The 17,439-nt window shown below is 45.8% G+C and overlaps 1 protein-coding gene across 1 annotated transcript; it reads left to right on the plus strand.

The window, feature by feature from the left end:
- Nucleotides 1-8,034: 8,034 nt before the first annotated feature.
- On the plus strand, nucleotides 8,035-17,159 carry LOC146178967 (uncharacterized). The gene is made up of 2 exons (XM_084578675.1): nucleotides 8,035-8,445; nucleotides 15,637-17,159. The coding sequence occupies exons 1-2, from the start codon at nucleotides 8,155-8,157 to the stop codon at nucleotides 16,762-16,764; spliced, it is 1,419 nt and encodes a 472-aa protein (XP_084434801.1). The 5' UTR covers nucleotides 8,035-8,154; the 3' UTR covers nucleotides 16,765-17,159.
- Nucleotides 17,160-17,439: the final 280 nt, after the last annotated feature.

The raw sequence follows: 17,439 nt of genomic DNA on the forward strand, positions 1-17,439 counted from the left end.
TCTCACTTCGGAAATACTACAATCCCTCGTGCTTGATGGCTAGGCATAGCGATGTGCCGTTCACAAGGCTACAATAACGCTGCATTATAGCTGGTACCCAAGGGGGCGTACAAGCCATAATTAAGGAGAAAAACAAAATCGCTATCCTCAGCGGTTGCGCAGACCATTCTCTTAACCTTTTCGGTAACCATTCAATTGTTCAGAATTCGTCTTAAGTGAATTTTTTTTATCAATTGGAGGCACTCTTTTCTGCGGTGCGTCAACTCACCGATGGGATTTGTTGATTAGCCACACTGGAGTGACTCTGAAAAGGCTGTCAGCAACACTCTGGAGCGCCCATTACGCTGAAGTAAAACCAGTGAAAGAACATTCTGACGAATTGGTAACAACATTGTAAGCCGTATGCTAACCAAAAGAAAATGCGGACCCAAGGGGTGCAGCGCAATGCCTTGCAGCAGGTATTTGTGACTTTACTTTTCTGCGTTACTTGAACCCGTTGTGTTCAGTATACTTTAACGAAGTCAATGCTTCGCAATTCTATTTGGAGACAAACCGACTACCTCTTGACAAAGTAGTGGCAAAGTTAAAGGCCCTAAAGCTTTTTCTCGAAGAGGAACGCGGTCACCTAGTGGAAAATGCTGTTGAGCAGGCGCTCATAAAATGCAACGAACTTGGAATTGCAGTTGAGAGGCGTACCAGATTAAAGAAGAAGATGGCGGGTGAACAAGGAAGAAATTCAGAACTTTCGTTGCAGGAAGAAAATAAGAGGGCGATGCTGGAGTGCATTGATAGATTTTATGCCGAGCTCTGCAGAAGATCAGAAGCGATTCCAGAAGTGGCAACTCTGGGTGGGCCTCATGAAGCAAAATGGCCTTCTTTATTCAACAGAGGAAAGGTTACTTTCGAAACTGACCGAATTCTATGAAGAACTTTCTGATAGCACTCTCCTTATTGAAATTCCTAGGAGGAGGAGACGCCTCAAAGCATCCCGCATTGCCCTCAACATCGCCAACAGTTGCACATCATTGGACTTCTTGACATTCATTACGGAGCGGGACGTTGTAGACTTCCTTCCGACACTGTCATTAGGACAGCTTTTTTCATCTGTGTATCTATGGCCTCGTGTGAGAGAGGTTTTTCTGAGCTGAAACTAATCAAACACTACTTGAGATCTGCAATGGTACCGTCTAGACTACCAGATCTGGCATTATTATTGATTGGAAGTGAGCTGGCAAAAAGCACCAATTTTGATCAAGTGATCAGCAGTTTTGCAATCCTGAAAGCTAGGAAAAGAAACGTTTGATTTGAGTTGTTTCGATTTTCTTTTGCGCTCCATAAATTTCTGGTTTTAATATAACCGTGATTTGTTTTTTACAACTTACATAAATAAAAGTGGTTTTTAAATGTTCAAGCATTTTGTATATCGGTTATTCTTTAGTGTACTTTTGCTGTACACGCTTTGACTGAATGTCTGCTTTTAAAATAACCGTGACATTTTTCTTATACATTACATAAAGAAAGGTGGCTTAAGTGTTCAAACGTTTTGTATATCAGTCGGTTCTTGATTGTTTAACGAATGTATTCGAGGGATACGTGCAATCCTGTTAAATTTCGTATGTGCGGCAGACAATTCTTTGCTCCTTGTCACTTTTGCAAGTGTCGTGTTTTCAGGCATTTCCATTAAAGGGCCTCATTGACTGCTTGTCTGTTTCATGACTTCATGACTTTAGTTATTTGCTGTGGGTTCCAGTTGTCGTTTGGTTATAGACTTGCCTCTCTAGTTCTCACTTGTCATTCCTATGCATATTCCTGCGCGCGAGATAACGTGCATAGCCTGACATTGTTTGTGTTTTCCATTCCTTTACTCTGAGTCATTATAACCGGCATAATTAAGTGCAGTTGCTTATTGCACGTTAAAAACTGATTTCTTACGCTACATTCGTGTGACCAGCGAAAGAAGCACTAACAATGAGGACACAGGAAGGCGCTTCTATACCAGTTCTCTTGTTTTCTTCGCTTATTCTTTTTGATAATATCTAAATATGTATGCTTAATAACATTGCTACTCCGCTATAGTCATTGTAGCATTTACCACTTCACATCCTTGTTATATTTGCGCGCATATGGCTACGGTGATTGCACACGCTTAATGTTTACACATTGCGTAGTTCATGAGGCTCCTTTGTTCTTATGGTCTCATACTCGGCAATCACCTGTCTTAAGCCGCTTGCTCAGGGAATTTCCTCGCAACTTACGCGTGCTAGCGTTTCTGCCTTTTTCGGAAATATGTGATTTTGATGTGATGTTTTGCTGAATTATCACTCATGGCGCACGATCGCTGCAAAAAGGAAATGCCGGTGGGAGCCGATCATGTCCGTCCGATAACCATTCGTGCAGCCGGGCACACCAACATGGCACACAGCATGTCGCATGGGCCCGCTGTGCGTATAATATTGCCCGAAAACCACGAAATCATTACAAAAAAGCGACAAAACCACTACTCGACAGGACGGCGCGGTCACGATGACTATGATATTCCTTCGACTGCGTTGCTCGTCGTTGGAAGCCTTTTCGGTGGCTTGCTGCAGCTAGAGCCTGATGCGACTGCAGACACCACCGACTCGTGCGCACGGTGCTGTGTGTGCCGCGCATTGCAGTGCAGTTTGAAAACAAACATGGTCTGGTAACATTGGATTTTCACCTGCCTTCCACCAATAGAATAACGACGCAAGCTTCGCATGCTCTGATGACACTGTATCGAAACATAATGACGCGCGTCTTGTGTGCGGTGGCAGTTCCGTGCATTGAAGAAAGAGACGTGATAGCCTGAAGGGTAAAATTTAACATAATTAATTAGCGATGGGCCGAAAGCTAATTTAAACTGAGAACTACAACCAATTCAAAATAGTAGAGAGTTTTCGCATGTACCGCTCGCATATTTTAGAATCAAAATACTTGAAACATGAAAAACTAGTTAAAAACAAAATAAATAGCGCATGCTACTTTTCGACTTTTCGTCACAAAACCATGTTCTCAACCTGTCCTGCAAATACGGAAGCGCCAGGTGAAAAGAGAGAACAGCAGCGCTAATGTTTCTTATGCCTCTTGCTTTTGGCCTGAATTTAGCTTCGGCTATGATGACTTTAAGGCGTTATCAAAAGCTCCCAAATTTCACTCCTGTGTTCGACAAATGAAACGCCTTAAACATACTGAGAAAAAAAAAGAACTACCTCCCTATAGTACGCGCATTCTTTTTCTGTTAATTTCGGCAGCTAATTTTTTTTAAACAGTAAAACTGTGCTGAAAGAACAAAAATGCATATGCAAGCTTTGCAGAGAGACGCGAATGAGGACTGTGTATTGACTTTTTGTGTGGCCGCCTCGTCTTTTTTTTTTTTTTTTTTCCTTCTGCAGGCGCGCATTGTCGACAAGAGCAGCTGCTGCCGGCCACAGCGCTCTATGTGGTGGGCAGTCATATGAAGATCGAGAGCCCGGGATGGCGATATAAGTTCTACGCAATCATTACACGGAATCTGTCGACCACGAAGGCAGCCAAGATCGAGAAGGATTTTCTCGGAGTCGTCGCCTGGGGTATGGCTCTGCACGGACCCATGTCGCGGTTTTTGCTTGTCCTCCTTGTTGCTGTGCACCCGCCGAAGTAGGGACACTGCGCGATGTTGCACAAAATCCGGCAATATGAGCACAGATAGAAGGTCACAACAGATTATTGCGGTCTTATAATCTAATTTTCGCTTATATTGTTACGGTGTGTATACGAGATGTCGGAAGACGACGAGGATGTTTTGGCCACTGGGATGAACGACGATAACACGGAAGCTGAAGCTGTTTTGTTGGTGTGCTCTTGTGTTCTGGGTGTTCACCTGGCATTGTACTCAGACTCGTAAAGCCCGAGAACGCCCCGTAACAATATCAAAGTAGTTTTGTCAATAATATTTTCTTTTTCGAAGCATTTGTGAACATGTAGAAGAACAGTTGCCTAAATGTTCCTTTCACGGATGGCGATATGACTAATAAACATGTAGTCCCATTTAGTGCGTGTGTTTTAGTTCGGAACCTGAGAAGTTTCTGACATTAAGTCATTACCTGCACTGCTGTTCATTGCGTGTACTTCAACGGGAAGCAAGTCGACGCGATAACATTACGCCTTGTTGAAGCTCACAAAATCGAGGTGAGAAATGTTTTCTTCTTGCAAGCTATGCTTAATTTCAAGCAGTTTAGCTTAGCACTCTGATGAACTCTGAAGTGCTCGCCTGTTTCGCGCAGTTAGATAAGACTAGATCTATGCCTGACGCTCTTTGCTTGTTTTGCCTAGTAGTTAGTTTTGTGTAGTTTCGCGTTGAGTTTAGGTGTGCTGTTTTTTATGGTCTTCACCAATGCTCTATTCTTTTCGGGTTCTCTAAGTTGGCCGGGTCAAGAATTGAACCTTATTTTTAAGCAAGAATAACCGATTTATGTTTGTAGCAGACGTCGTATTCCACACGAGACTTCAGTAGTGTACGTGACGCAGGAAAAGAGCGTTGTATAGAAATAGTTTGGCCTTAGGTGGCAGAGGTGTTAAACTGAACAGTATACACCAGCGACTTGCGCAAGTTTTCCTGCAAGAAAGTCTGTGTGATCAGTCCATGACATATGGCTGTCAAAAAACACAACTAGCGTTTTCGCAGACCGGACAAGCTCAATTCTTGAGAGACCTATAACAATTTCGGACTCTAAATTCACACCTTTATTTTTGGTTGAAATAAAATAGCTTTAGTTTTGTCAGTATTAATTTTTAAGTCATTATCATGTGACCATCTCTGTAGTTTTACAAGAACAGAGTTCGCGGTTGAATTTCGGAGCAAGACGCAGGTGGATTCCAGGATTCCAGGAGTCCAGGAACAGGGGTCCAGGATGGTCTCCGTTGACTCGGAGCAAGGTCTTCAGCGGCGGAATTTGGACCAACTGAGACGTCGGACTGAACCAGAAGACAGAGCCCCTGGAGACGTTAGCAAGCAGGAAACTGCGGACGATGCTCCGGCCTCGTCGCAAGATAGCCCAGCAGCCTACGAGACGGAAACTGCAGGGCCCGCCAGGTTTGCGAAGATCAACCGGACAGCGACGGCCACCTGTACGCTTGCATTTTTAATCGGGGAGAGATGATGCGTCGTAGGCCAACCTTGTCATGACCACGGGATGTCATCACGTGTTCATGACAACGTCACCGGCGGGCTATAAAAGGAGCTACCTGAAGGAAGCGTTCGTTCTTGTTGCGTCCTACCTGAGTGATGCTCTATAACAACTATGGGGATTTTAAACACGCCAATGTTCCCGTTTCTAACCATGACTTCTGCTATACGCGTTTTATTAGTATTTATTTATCATTTCAAAATACTCTCACTCCCTAGAGGGATTGTAACAGGGGTGGGTAGAAAAAAAATTGTGCACTGTGGTTAAACAGAGCAAAGCGTAAACAAATATACCAGAGGACCTAAGGCGGCAGAATCGATAACCCACATCACTAAAATTCGAAACAAAGGCGAGGTACAAAGAACAAAGCTATACAGCACTCAGAATTTCAACATAAATGTATACAAAGAATGGTACACTCGCGTTACAGTCAGCAACAATGGAAACCAAAAGGACAGCACAAGAAAATAAATTTAGCAGAAGATACATTCATGGTGTGTTCGACGGGAGTAACGACTTTTCCAAAAGCTCGGTAAACTTTTCAGTTGAGTTCTGTTGTGTCATTACTGGGTCAAGCGTGTTCCACTCGCGCACTGCAAGTGAAAAAAAAAAAAGGAATAAAAGAAGGTGTTGGAACATGAGAATTCCTGAAGCGTGAGAGCGTGTTTATGACGGGTGTTTCTTGAATGATTGACTTGGATGACGGCTGACGGATCCATCTTAAAAGTATTTTGGAGTAGTAGGAATAAAAACTTCAGACGGTGCACCTTTACTCTATCAGACACTGTGGGGAGGCAAGCGCGACGTAGTAATTAACTAGGCGAGTCAGTGTGGCGATAACTGTTAAATATAAATCGAACAGCTTTGCGCTAGACGCTTTCTAAGATAGCTACATCGTTTTTCACGTACGGGAAACACACTATGCTGATGTATTCAAGTGCAGGATGGATAAGAGTGACATATGCGAGTTCCTTTATGGACGGTGTAGAATGACGCAGCACGCGTTTCAAAAAAAAAATAATAATTTGTTTGTAGCTTTTTTAGCGACATTATGAACATGCGATGACCAGCTAAGATCCGACGTGACTGATACGCATAGGTACCGATATTCCTGAACTTTGCGTAGGGCGACGCCGTTAAGGGTTTGTACCGATAGAAATGTCTGAAAAGGAATTAAAGAGCACTGCAGAATCTCCATTGGAGTAATGCGAAAGCACGGATGCTGCTGTTGGTTGCTTATAGTTGCTTATTTCACTTCTTGTTTACCCATTTTATTCTTTGGTACCTTAAAATTGCGTGCCAATCCCTTCCTATGCATTTTTTCGGCTCTACTTCCGGTTGCGGGAAGTCACATCCTCCAGGTCCCATTAATTCACTTCTTGTTTACTCACTTTAGTCTTTGGTACTTTCGAATTGCGTGTCAATTGCTTCCTATGCCCTTTTTCTGCCCTACTTCCGGTTGCGCGACGTCACATCCTTGACGTTACATTAATTCACTTCTTGCTTAACCATTTTAGTCCTCGGCACTTTCAGATTGCGCCAATCCCTTCCTATGCCCTTTTTCGGTTCTACTTCCGGTTGCATGACCTCACATCCTTGACGTCACCCTAATTGAATGACTTAACTATTTTAGTTTTTGGTACTTTCGAATTGCGCGTAAATCCCTTCCTATACTCTTTTTGACTCGACTTGAGGTTGCGTGAATTCACATCCTTGACGTCACCTTAATTGACTGATTTAATTAACTATTATATATTTGATACATCTTGATGTCACGCTGATTGACACTTACCTATTTTAGTATTTGATACACACAAATGTGGCGCCAAGCCATTGGCCATTCAGACCATTTTCGCCTTTACTTTTACATTTCTTGCCTCCTATTAATTACCTAATTAACTTATTTGTCTAAATATTTTTTCGGACACAACTTTACGTCCCCCTCCATCGATTAACACGAATCATTAACCTCTACCACTTCTCCTTTACTCACAACTGCTGCGGACAACTTTTACATTTGTTGCCTCTAATTATTTACCTAAATAACTAATTGGTTTAATTATTTTCTCGGACACAACATTAGGTCACCCTCTATTTATTGACCCCCTCATTAACGTCTATCACTTCTCAATTACTCAACTGCTGCGGACACGATTTTCCGGACGCAGTCTGCGGACAGATATCTGTGAACATAGCGAAGTAACACTTTCGTATTAATAAAAGGAAATATCACAATAGGGCAATATCAGCCACCAGAAAGCTGTTCGCCGCTCTGGCTATACAGCCGAGAAAATATGACACGCACGATGCCAAGTGCCCGAGCAGTCCTCCATCTCTTCGTTTGGAGAAACTGCGACGAACAACACACTGCTCGGCCGCTTTAGCTGAAAAACACGAAGCTCTCCCCTTTGAGGGCCAAACTTTCGCTGAAAAAAATAAAGCAAAAAGATTTCCTAAACTGGATGTTGCCTGCTACAACGCAGCTGTTCACTTTATTTGAACGCTGGCCTCTAACGACCGAGGCATACCAAATAACTTGCGAGCTACTGAAAACAGCGGGCAACTCGAAGCTTTCCGCGGGCGGCAGATCACGAGGGTTGAAGTGGTTGAAGCATTTCAAGCTGCGCTCCCGCGCCGCACACACAAGAAAAAAAAAAAGGGGGGGGGGGGGGGGGGGGGCGGTTTACTTGTCGATCGCTGCACACGTTGGTTGGAACTTTCATCACTGAAAAAAAAAGAGAATGCAACAAGCATGACGTCCCCCCCTCCTCCCTCCCCCTCCTCCGCAAGGCAAGGAGCCGTCCGCGTGCCCGCCAAGCTCATTGGTTGATTTGCCCTGTAGCGTCACCACGTGACTGCGCGATGAGCGGGAGGGACCGACAGCAGCTAGTGTTTCTAGTGTTCACTGGTGTGTAGAATAGGAGAGACAGTTTTTACCCGGCTGTCTTCCCCGTAGGTTTTGCGCGACATGGCTTGTGTGGGCAGAGCAGCTCGGTATCGTATGCAAGGCTTCGCCAGGGGCGTTAATTGGCGGCCAACGCGGTTCGCCGACGACGTGTCTCACTACCACATTTGCCATATGTGCCGTGTGCTTCCCAAAAGAGCGGTTCTGCTGCCGTGTCAGCACTCTTTCTGCGACCCGTGCCATGCAAGCAGCATCAAAGATGGCCGAGGCGTCTGTCTTCTCGACGGGCAGGGCTTCAAAGAAGACCAGTGCCACTGGGTCGAAATGCCTGCTGGGAAATCGGGGAACCTGAAGGTATGTCTGGCATATTTGTATTTTCCTTACGACGGAAGAGGAGGAGGGGCGGGGTATTTAATGCTACTGTTAGCGTTGTTTAGTGATACTGCCAGGAGTGCAACAGCTGCGCCAATTGCGTCATTTTGATAAAGTTGTTAAATTAGCGCCACGCTGTGTTAAAATGCCTCGAGAGAGAACTTTCTGCCGCCGTGATATGGTTAGTCCAGTCACAACGTTTCAGACAATGCAGCGCGCGTGACTGGCATTTTAGTTAGTTTTATTTTGAGATTGCGTCGCGCCGCTCTAATGCCTATATACTCATAGTTTTCTCTTGCATCCTCTTGCTTTCTCCACTTGCTTCCGGCAATCTTTGAGTACGCTGAACCGTTAGGATGCCTCACTGCACGGGTCACAGGTAAATCCCCTTTAGGTCTCAGCTCCTGCGGTACGTGATGCGCCTCCATAACGCAAAGGGACCGTTTGTAACGATCGGCATTGCGATAAGGGCCGTTGTGGTATACATACTTGCGATTTTGGAACAATCTTCAACATTGTGTTTCAGGCGCTCCATGCTTTAAATGGGTGAAGTTCTAGTTTTATATGCGGCTCTTGGAAGCTTTAATTTTACTGGGCCATTAATGGTACAGCAAGGTTGTTCTTATGCTGTCTCGTCGATAGACTCACTTCCCGTCGTCGATAGTGTAGGTGGTGCGTCAGGTATGGCATGGCTTCTGTGTTAGTGCTAAGTTGGTACCACATGTGAAATTTATTTCGAGCGTCAGCAGGTCCGGAAATGCGCAGTAGCTTTGAACTCTATAACGCCGCAGTGGAGGCTAATACCCCAGTCACACGGTCATCTTCAAAGGCGATTGAGTTGATAGCCTTCGAGATTTTCAATCACGATCGAACTCGAAGGAGTTGTGCCGCTGCTACACGGCAAAACTCGAAGGCTATTGAAATAGTTCTGGTGTTTGGCACCAAACTTTTAGTGCGTCACTATCGTTGCTTTCGGTTTTGCTTAAAGAACTAAAATCTCTCTATAAATGCAAACTAAAATATAGCTGTTACCTTTTTTTAGTAACTGCAGGTGTTTAGTTGTTATTCAAGGAGAACTGTTTTTTTTTTTTTTTTTTTTTTTAACGCGTTGGCGTTCATACGATTGTGCTTTTCATTGCGTTTGTTTTTCTCGGCATCGCATGCTACAGTAGTAGAGAAGAGTACATAAATAATACGCCTAAAAAAAGAGCGATACTATTTTAAAATTATTACGGGTATTAATATTTTACCGCGTAAATTAAAGATATAAAGTAATAACGCTTGTTCACGTATTTGTATCGTAAACGCGCTGTGCACGTGTGTGCGTGACGCTTCTCGGATCAACGCTAGCAACCTTGCGCAACGTTCGAAGGCCTTCGAGATCTCGATAGAGCTCTGAGCTGTCAGTCAAATTACAATGCACCATCTAGCCCAACTTCAAGTTTTGTTAAACTACCTCTGAGCTGTTCCTTTGACTTGATAGACTATCGACTCAGTGGTCATTGAAAACGCCCGTGTGGCAGCTTTCGAAGGCCTTCGAGTCGACAGGAAGTCGGTTCGAGGGCCTTCGAAATGCCCGTGTGACAGCGGTATAAGATTGCCAAAATTAACTTTGCCTACCTCCCCTTAAACCATCGAGTCATCGCCAGCCCATAGAAAGCATAAATCACTGGCTGAAGGAGCACTCGCTTGAAAGTTTTCTTTGCTTACGACTTGCTTTCTTTTCTGCTTTCGGCATTTGCCCTTTTGAATTTTGGTTGCCGTTTTTGTTTTCGACTTATTTCTGTTTCTGCTTTTTCAGCATTCTGTTTTTATACTGGGCTCGCTCCTGGGCACAGACTGATCGCAGTCATGGCTTCGAATTGGGCTCGGAGCTGCCCTCGCACGACACAAGCTATGGATTTCGCAGACAGTAAAACAGTGTTTTACGAGTCTTGCGACCATCAATAAGATTCCGTGATTAAGACTGTCAAACCGCGTTAGATGCAGAATATATATATATATATATATATATATATATATATATATATATTCTCTAGCTTTTACCATTTCGTTCCTCGGTCCCCGAGGTTTGTAAAATTAAACTCCTTGGTTTTATGGCTCGCATTCGAAAGTAAGGTTTCGAAAGTAAGGTTTCATCCATGTTTAAGGACTCCAAAATTTGAATTCGCGCGGCAAAGTTCAGTTTCTTTTTTCCTCTGAGCTCCTTCAAATATGGGTTTTAAAATGTATATTTGGACGAGCTCAGATGAAACTTTGCTGCTCCAAAATTTGCTAAAAATCGTATTTGAGCGGTTGCACACCTGTACTGCTCTTTGCTTCTTGAGGATAACAAAATAATTAATCGTCATCAAATAGATTCATAACGATGTCAGGCTCATGAAATGCTTCGCTTCGAATAATTGGTAAGAACACAGCGCAGTTCAGGTGCACAGCTTTGTGCGGACGAGGAGACAGGCGCCTAGCCTCAACACTGTGGGCTCATTTAGGTGGACCGCATGGAGTAAGACAGTTAAGAGCGCCAGTCCAGCGTTGGGAAAGGCGAAGTTTGGCTGCAGTGGAGATAGATAAACGGCCCTTGGATATAATAGAGAGATTTAGCTTACCGTGATCCACCACCGGGACCCTCTACCGCGCGTGGGCGGGGCGCACAAGCTGATTGGTCCCCACGCGGAAGGTCTATGTGCCCACATCAAGTATGTGGCGCAATCTATCCGCGTCAAGGAGATCTGGGCATTCGCAGTGGAACGCGCGGTGGCGGATCACCGTAGCGGATCGCGGATCACGGTAAGCTAAATCTCTCTGGTGATCCGTGCTGCCGCTGCTCCACAGGTTCTGTGGTGCCGGATAGGTTCTAAATATTACGACGCTCTAAGGGTGCCAGACCTGACCACGTTCGTCGTTTGCTTTTAGTTGCTGCACTGTCATGTCGCCTAGGTCGCTGGTGGCGTATATCCTCAACAATTTCATGTCGCCTAGGTCGCTGGTGGCGTATATCCTCAACAATTGGCGTTTGTTGTCTGCTTCGTCAAGCTGCACTTTCGCGTCGCTGGTTGCCTGCGTCACCGCTCGCGCATATCCCTGTCAGTCGCGTTTTTCGTCTGCTTCACAAAACTCATCTGCTGCGTCAAGGTGACTCCTTCTGGAGCCAGCTGTCTAAACGCACCTACCTCCGCATGAAAACAACGCTTTTCACGTCTCCTCTAGCCATCATAACCCTATCTCCGTGTTTTCTCTTCGGTTCTACTGATAGCCGTTTTGTGACCGCAGCGGGGGTTGTACGTTTCGCGGCAGCGCCGAAAGGTGGCTTCTTGCTGAGACTTTCTGCAAGGAGGATAGCGAAAGGAGGATCTCTCGCTCAAAGGCTCAAAGCCCTATCGGTGAGCAAAGGGGCGCGGAATGAGTACAGTGCGTAGCTGAGCGACAGAATTCGGCATGGTATTGCTGTGGCCAACAACTCTCCATAGTCGGCGCTTTTGCCTCGCATGCGTAGCTGAGGGCGCGCGCATCGAGGTGCCCTAGTCTTACAAGTTCTGTGGGTGGAAGGCGTGTGGCTGAAAGAAGCGCGGCTCTCTTCAGGGGAGCGCTTAGACATGTCAAAACATTCTTCAGATTTTTGATAAGTGTAGTCGCAGCACGTGCAATTAAAAAGATTTTTCCTTTTGGGATTATCGCGGCCGCCTTGCGATATGTCTACTCCGTTGTCTTCCAAGAGTATTTCGATGCTGCATGAGGTGTTAATGAGTCTTCGAGTCTTGTTCTACGGCGCTGGTTCATCACACTCGTAATTGATTCTTGGCATTAATGCTGTTCCTCGGTTGGAATTCGGTCGTGACATGTCGTTCTGTGCGCAACATTTGCGAACGATCACTTTAAAATTTCTAAATAGGTGTCGTTGCTTGTTTGGTAATCGTTTGAAGAAATTTACCCGGCGCTCTTGAAGCGTGGTGGCAACTTCACCACCAGCTTGTTGATAGCACCGTCTAATCAAACCGTTGCTATTTTAAAAAATTCTGAAGGAACCATCACTCAAGTTTTCATCATCTATTTACGCCCCGCTATTGCTAATATACAGTGGAGGAACTGCTGCGGCAATTGCTCCACTCGGCGCCGATTGGAAAACTATGGTAGTAGTACGAAAAATAATTCGGCATCGTTTTGTTTACAGTTTCTAATTCTCTATTGGCACTAACAACCGAAATGCGCTAATTAAAACTAATGCTCTAATTCTCTATTGGCACTAATAACCGAAATGCGCTAATTAAAATTAATGCGAGAATTCAGTCTATTACTTTCATAACTAGAAAATATCTGCGGTATACGTTTCCAGCTGACTCATACCTTGTTCCTGCGGACTTTTTTATTTATTTTATATTGTTTATTTATTTTTGTATTTATATTCATAGTCTGCAGTCAATAATTAGCAAATTAGAAAAAATAACATCATTACCTAATTAAGTAATTTCCTAACAAAAAAATTCCGTCGCTCAAGCTCAGCTAGGCTAGGATATGCGTTGCGAAAGCATGTGTGCCTGGAGCTGGGAGATAGCACTGAAAAACATCATTTGGGCTCCGGAGCACGACGGCATTGCCGGAAACCTCCAGGCCAATCTCGTAGAGGATATGCAAACCTAGTGAGGTCAAGAGGCCAAAGGGACCGAGTCGGTAACCTTTACCTACTGCGACTTTTTGGCGCACTTCCAGGGAACCGAAGCCGGTGTTCTCGGCCTCAGAAGATGTTAGACACGGGCAGTGGGTCTCAGGGGCAGTGGGTCTGATGGCGGAAGCTACTACTAGGATCTTATCCCAGTCTTTCGATATACGACAAGATACGCCCAGCCAATACAGGACACATGTCCGTGGTGAGGAGAGAACAATATGGGCCTGTCAGAAAACTGATGCAGTGCCAATAATTCTCAGTGCCACGCCGGAGCATTTGGACGCTGCACTGTCCAGCAGGGATTTCGAAGCCTAGCTCTGGCTGGTTGAACGGGCCAACCGGGCCGCAAAGGCCGCGGGAGTCCTGCGATGAGGACGCAAACATCAGAGCTCTCACTGCTTTTGGAGTTAATAAAGTTTCCCTCTCTCTCTTTCTCTGCAACAAGCCACCAGTACGCAGCTACAGCGTATCTGGGATTGATTGCGCTCGTTTCTACGTCACTTCTGGTTTATAGTGGTCGCCGCCCTTTTTCCAGTTTCATTTCGAGAAACTACGCTTTCTGCGAGCAATTCCTGAAACAAACGCTTAATTGCAAATTCTATATATCGCGTTTAGGGCTCTGTTGTGCCTGGCCAAAGCCGCCTAGAAATTCAGCCGGACGCCAAACTTCTTCGGCGAACGCCTCCTTCACAAACTTTGGATACTTTTCTGCAAAGCACCAATGCACTGGAGGCGAGCCGTACCAAAGGGACAGAAGCGACGTGTTTCAACATGCGCTGAACGTCCAGACAGCACGGCGCGCCGTGGCCCTGACGGTGAACCCCTTCTCGCCCCGCGGCATATTTGAAGCGAGAGCGCAGCAAGCTCTCCCATTGGCCCTGCGAAAGTGCTGCCGTCGGATTGGACCATTTTGAGCGTCAACGGTTCTCGGCAACGGAGTCTCAAGTGCTTCCGTTCGAGACTCCGAGTGTGAGTTCGTCACGAGCGTCCATCGGGAGCAGTTCGCCCCCTGACAGTGCGGACGCGGCGGAATCTCCCCGGCCGTCGCTGCGCGAGAACAGTCGCGCACGGCTATGTTAGCTTTCGGCCCCAGAGCCGAAGTCGTTGTTTAAATGCCTGTAAATAATGTATAAAGCCTTTTCTTCATCTCACCAACGCCGACTCGGATTCATCGCTACCGCCCAGGGAGCTGACAGCCCTCGTTCACGAAACGGGTGACGAGCGCTGCGTTACCAACTCCTTGGCACAACCCTGTTGACGGTGGGCTACTGTGTGATAACCCCACCGGCACAACAGCTCTCTCTTGATGCACTACAAGAAAGCGGTCGTCTTACGGAGCGGAACATTTTGTTGCTGTTGGCCTTCAAGTGATGGCACTTCGGCGTTTAGGTGAAAGGAGCGGGTTCCTCTTGTGTTTTCCACGCATAATGTTAGTGTCCTCTAGGAACAAAAATTTTTGGTTTAGCTGTAGTTTCTTATCTTTCGTGCCCCTCCGGGGTGGCGCAGTGCTTACGGCGGTCGACTACTGTGCCCAAGGATGCGGGATCGAATCACGGTCTCGACTGCTCCGTTTCGATGGAGGCGAAACGAAGTGGCGTCCGTGTGCTGTGCGATGTCAGTGCATGTTAAAGAACCCCAGGTGGTCGAACTTTCCGGAGTCCTCCACTACGTCTCTCGCAGCCTTGGTCGCTTTGGGATGTTAAACCCCACAAACCAAACCAAACATTATTCCTTGGTTTTACTGTTTATGTCCATGGTTTCTACTCTTCTGTTTCACGCTCCTCACCAACGATCGACAAAATGTGAATTGTTTTCAATGTAGTGCGCATGAAAATGCGAGTTTAGGACCAGTCCTCTTTAGGGGCATTCCTATGGAGCGTAGCATTAAGCGTCATAGCTTCTGCCCTTTTCAGTCTCAACTGCACCGACTTCGGAAGCTTCCACATAGAGCATGATTGCGCCATTATTTCTCTAGCAGGCTCCCAAAATAGGGATTCTGTCGAAACCATCATTACAATACGAGAAGGCTTTCTGCACTAGCTAGTGATCAAGATGGCGCAGGCATATAATTGCTTTTCTTCCCAGCAGCGCGTACTTGGAGGGAGTATTGATTTACCTGCAGATCTCTTCAAGAGGAAAGATGGCGAAATTGCCTAAACCTCCGATAAGGAACTTCCTTTGAAAATATTAAGGAATCTGCACTATCTATTGTAATCGACGTATGACAGGAAGTAGTTAGCAGGAAAGTAATGCAAAATATACCGATTACTTTTTGTAGTTCCTCTGGTAAAATTCAGGTGCAGTAAATGAAGAGTGATCAGTTACATTCGAGGTCGCGTAAGTGTAATTGTTCTAGGATACGCGATTTTCCATAGGTTTGTAGAGTATAGAGCACACTCTAGGTCCAATCACACGCAGCGCCCCGCAATGACAGTTTTATTCTGTTAAATATCAACAACCATCGAGTACTAACCAAAACTAATCGCAAAACATATATTCTGTTTTATTTCAAGGCACACTGCTGGAACGAAGACAACGGGTGCAGCTTCGTGGGCGACCTGCAAGCTGTGCTTCAGCACTTTGAGGAGCAATGCAGCTTCCATGAAGTCACGTGTCCACAGTGCGGCTCCAACATGCTGAAGGGAGACCGCCCAAAGCACTGCGCGACCGGATGCAGCAACATCATGCCTTTGGCGACGCCCGCCCAACACCGTCAGCACAGGAACACGGTGGACGTCTCCGTCAAGCTGACCGAAATGAGGGCACCCTTGAAGGACCCATCCCCAACTCTTGAGGCCCGCGAAATGGCAACTGTGCCTGTCCTTGAAACCCGTATGAACGAGCTGGTGGAGCAGACGCGAGTGCACGAACTGAGGCTCAAGGAAATCGGCATCATGTTAGCTGCCATTTTGGAGACTCCGGACACCGTGGTTACGCAGAGCGCGGGAAAATTATCGGCCGCCTTGGCGGCAGCACGCCGAGAGGAGCAATGCGTGAGCACTTCTCATCAAAAACTTCGTATGGCCGAGGGGAACGGAGCTTCTGGGGGGATAACAAATGTGCCACCTTTAGGACAGCACCAGGAAAGCACGCACATTTTTCAGAACATTGAGGCAACTGTAATCGAGATGTTGGACTACTTGAAAGACATACGCTTTCGTGCAAGTACTTACAATCCATTGATCTGGCTGCAGAAGCTTGAAAGACCTGCCCATCCGAGCCCGTTAGACGGGAAAGTAAAGAAGGTGCAGCATTTTCTTCTTAAGTTGCCAAGTTTCGAGCGTTTGTTGTATGAGAAACTTAATGGTAGCGGTCTATCCACTGTTTTCAGGGGTTGCCACCAGCAACAGACGTGTTTCAGAGTTCGCGTGGGGCGTGCAGGAAATAATTTTGACCGTCTGGAGGTAGCGTTCTTCTCAAGCAACTCATGTGAAACTCACCAACTAGCTAAAGCCATGACAGTGGAGATGACGTGTGACTATGGGCAAAGAGAATACCGTTATTCCTTCTCAGAAGAGAAGGACGACCGATTAGCTGCTGTTTCACGACGCCCTCGCCTTTTCTATCTGAGCCAGAGTCAGTTCCCTTGGCAAATGTACATGACTAGGGAAACGTCGTTAGACATTGCAGTGGAGGAGTGATGAGCGGTTGTGCTGTCTTTTGTATTGGTTACCGTTGACCTTTTCCGCTTATACGTTTTTTCCCCACTTTTCTGCTATTCTCATTTAATGTTGTAGACCTTACCATTGCCTTCTATGCAGGTGTGCACAGGGGGCTGTTCCTTCTTTTTATTTTTTGTGCGGAAGACTCATCTGGTGCGAATATTTGCATAACGGGTACACAAATGTCAATCAGCAGAAGACAGGGTTTGTGTTAGTATTTAGAATTTCGTTTGCATTCAACAGCTTGCCGCTCTGTATGCTATTCAGATAGACTGCGAGTGCATTGTTGGCTCCAATGTTTGCAGCCAGAGCACGCACAACGCTTTGTTGTTATTTCTCTTCAATAAAGATGATTTCTGGGGTCTTTCTCCAATTCTGCATATATTGCTTCTGACAATGTGCAATGAAAAAAAGCGAACAACCCACTGCTGTGGCAACGGTACCTTCCCAGCGTTCCCAAGGTGCCAGTGGATCGCCGCCGGTTTTTATGTATAAACCATTTACAGAGACCAGTTTCGTTTACGGTGGACTGCGTTTGGCGTATAGTCTCATCGGTCGTTAATGATTTAGAAACGCTGGTTATTTGCTAATTTTAAAAACATTTGCAATGAGAAATCAAACCTATGCCCTGTAATTGCAGCACGCAGCAACAAC

Source organism: Amblyomma maculatum, chromosome 9 (genome assembly GCF_055883805.1).
Source record: "Amblyomma maculatum isolate TAMU_Amacu chromosome 9, ASM5588380v1, whole genome shotgun sequence".
In the NCBI taxonomy this organism is placed as follows: domain Eukaryota; kingdom Metazoa; phylum Arthropoda; class Arachnida; order Ixodida; family Ixodidae; genus Amblyomma; species Amblyomma maculatum.

Bases quoted from the DNA above. Each gene is read 5' to 3' on its own strand.
- LOC146178967 (XM_084578675.1), top strand. From the start codon at position 8,155: ATGGCTTGTGTGGGCAGAGCAGCTCGGTATCGTATGCAAGGCTTCGCC. The intron at 8,446-15,636 runs GTATGTCTGGCA...TTTTATTTCAAG, and splicing joins GGAAATCGGGGAACCTGAAG to GCACACTGCTGGAACGAAGA.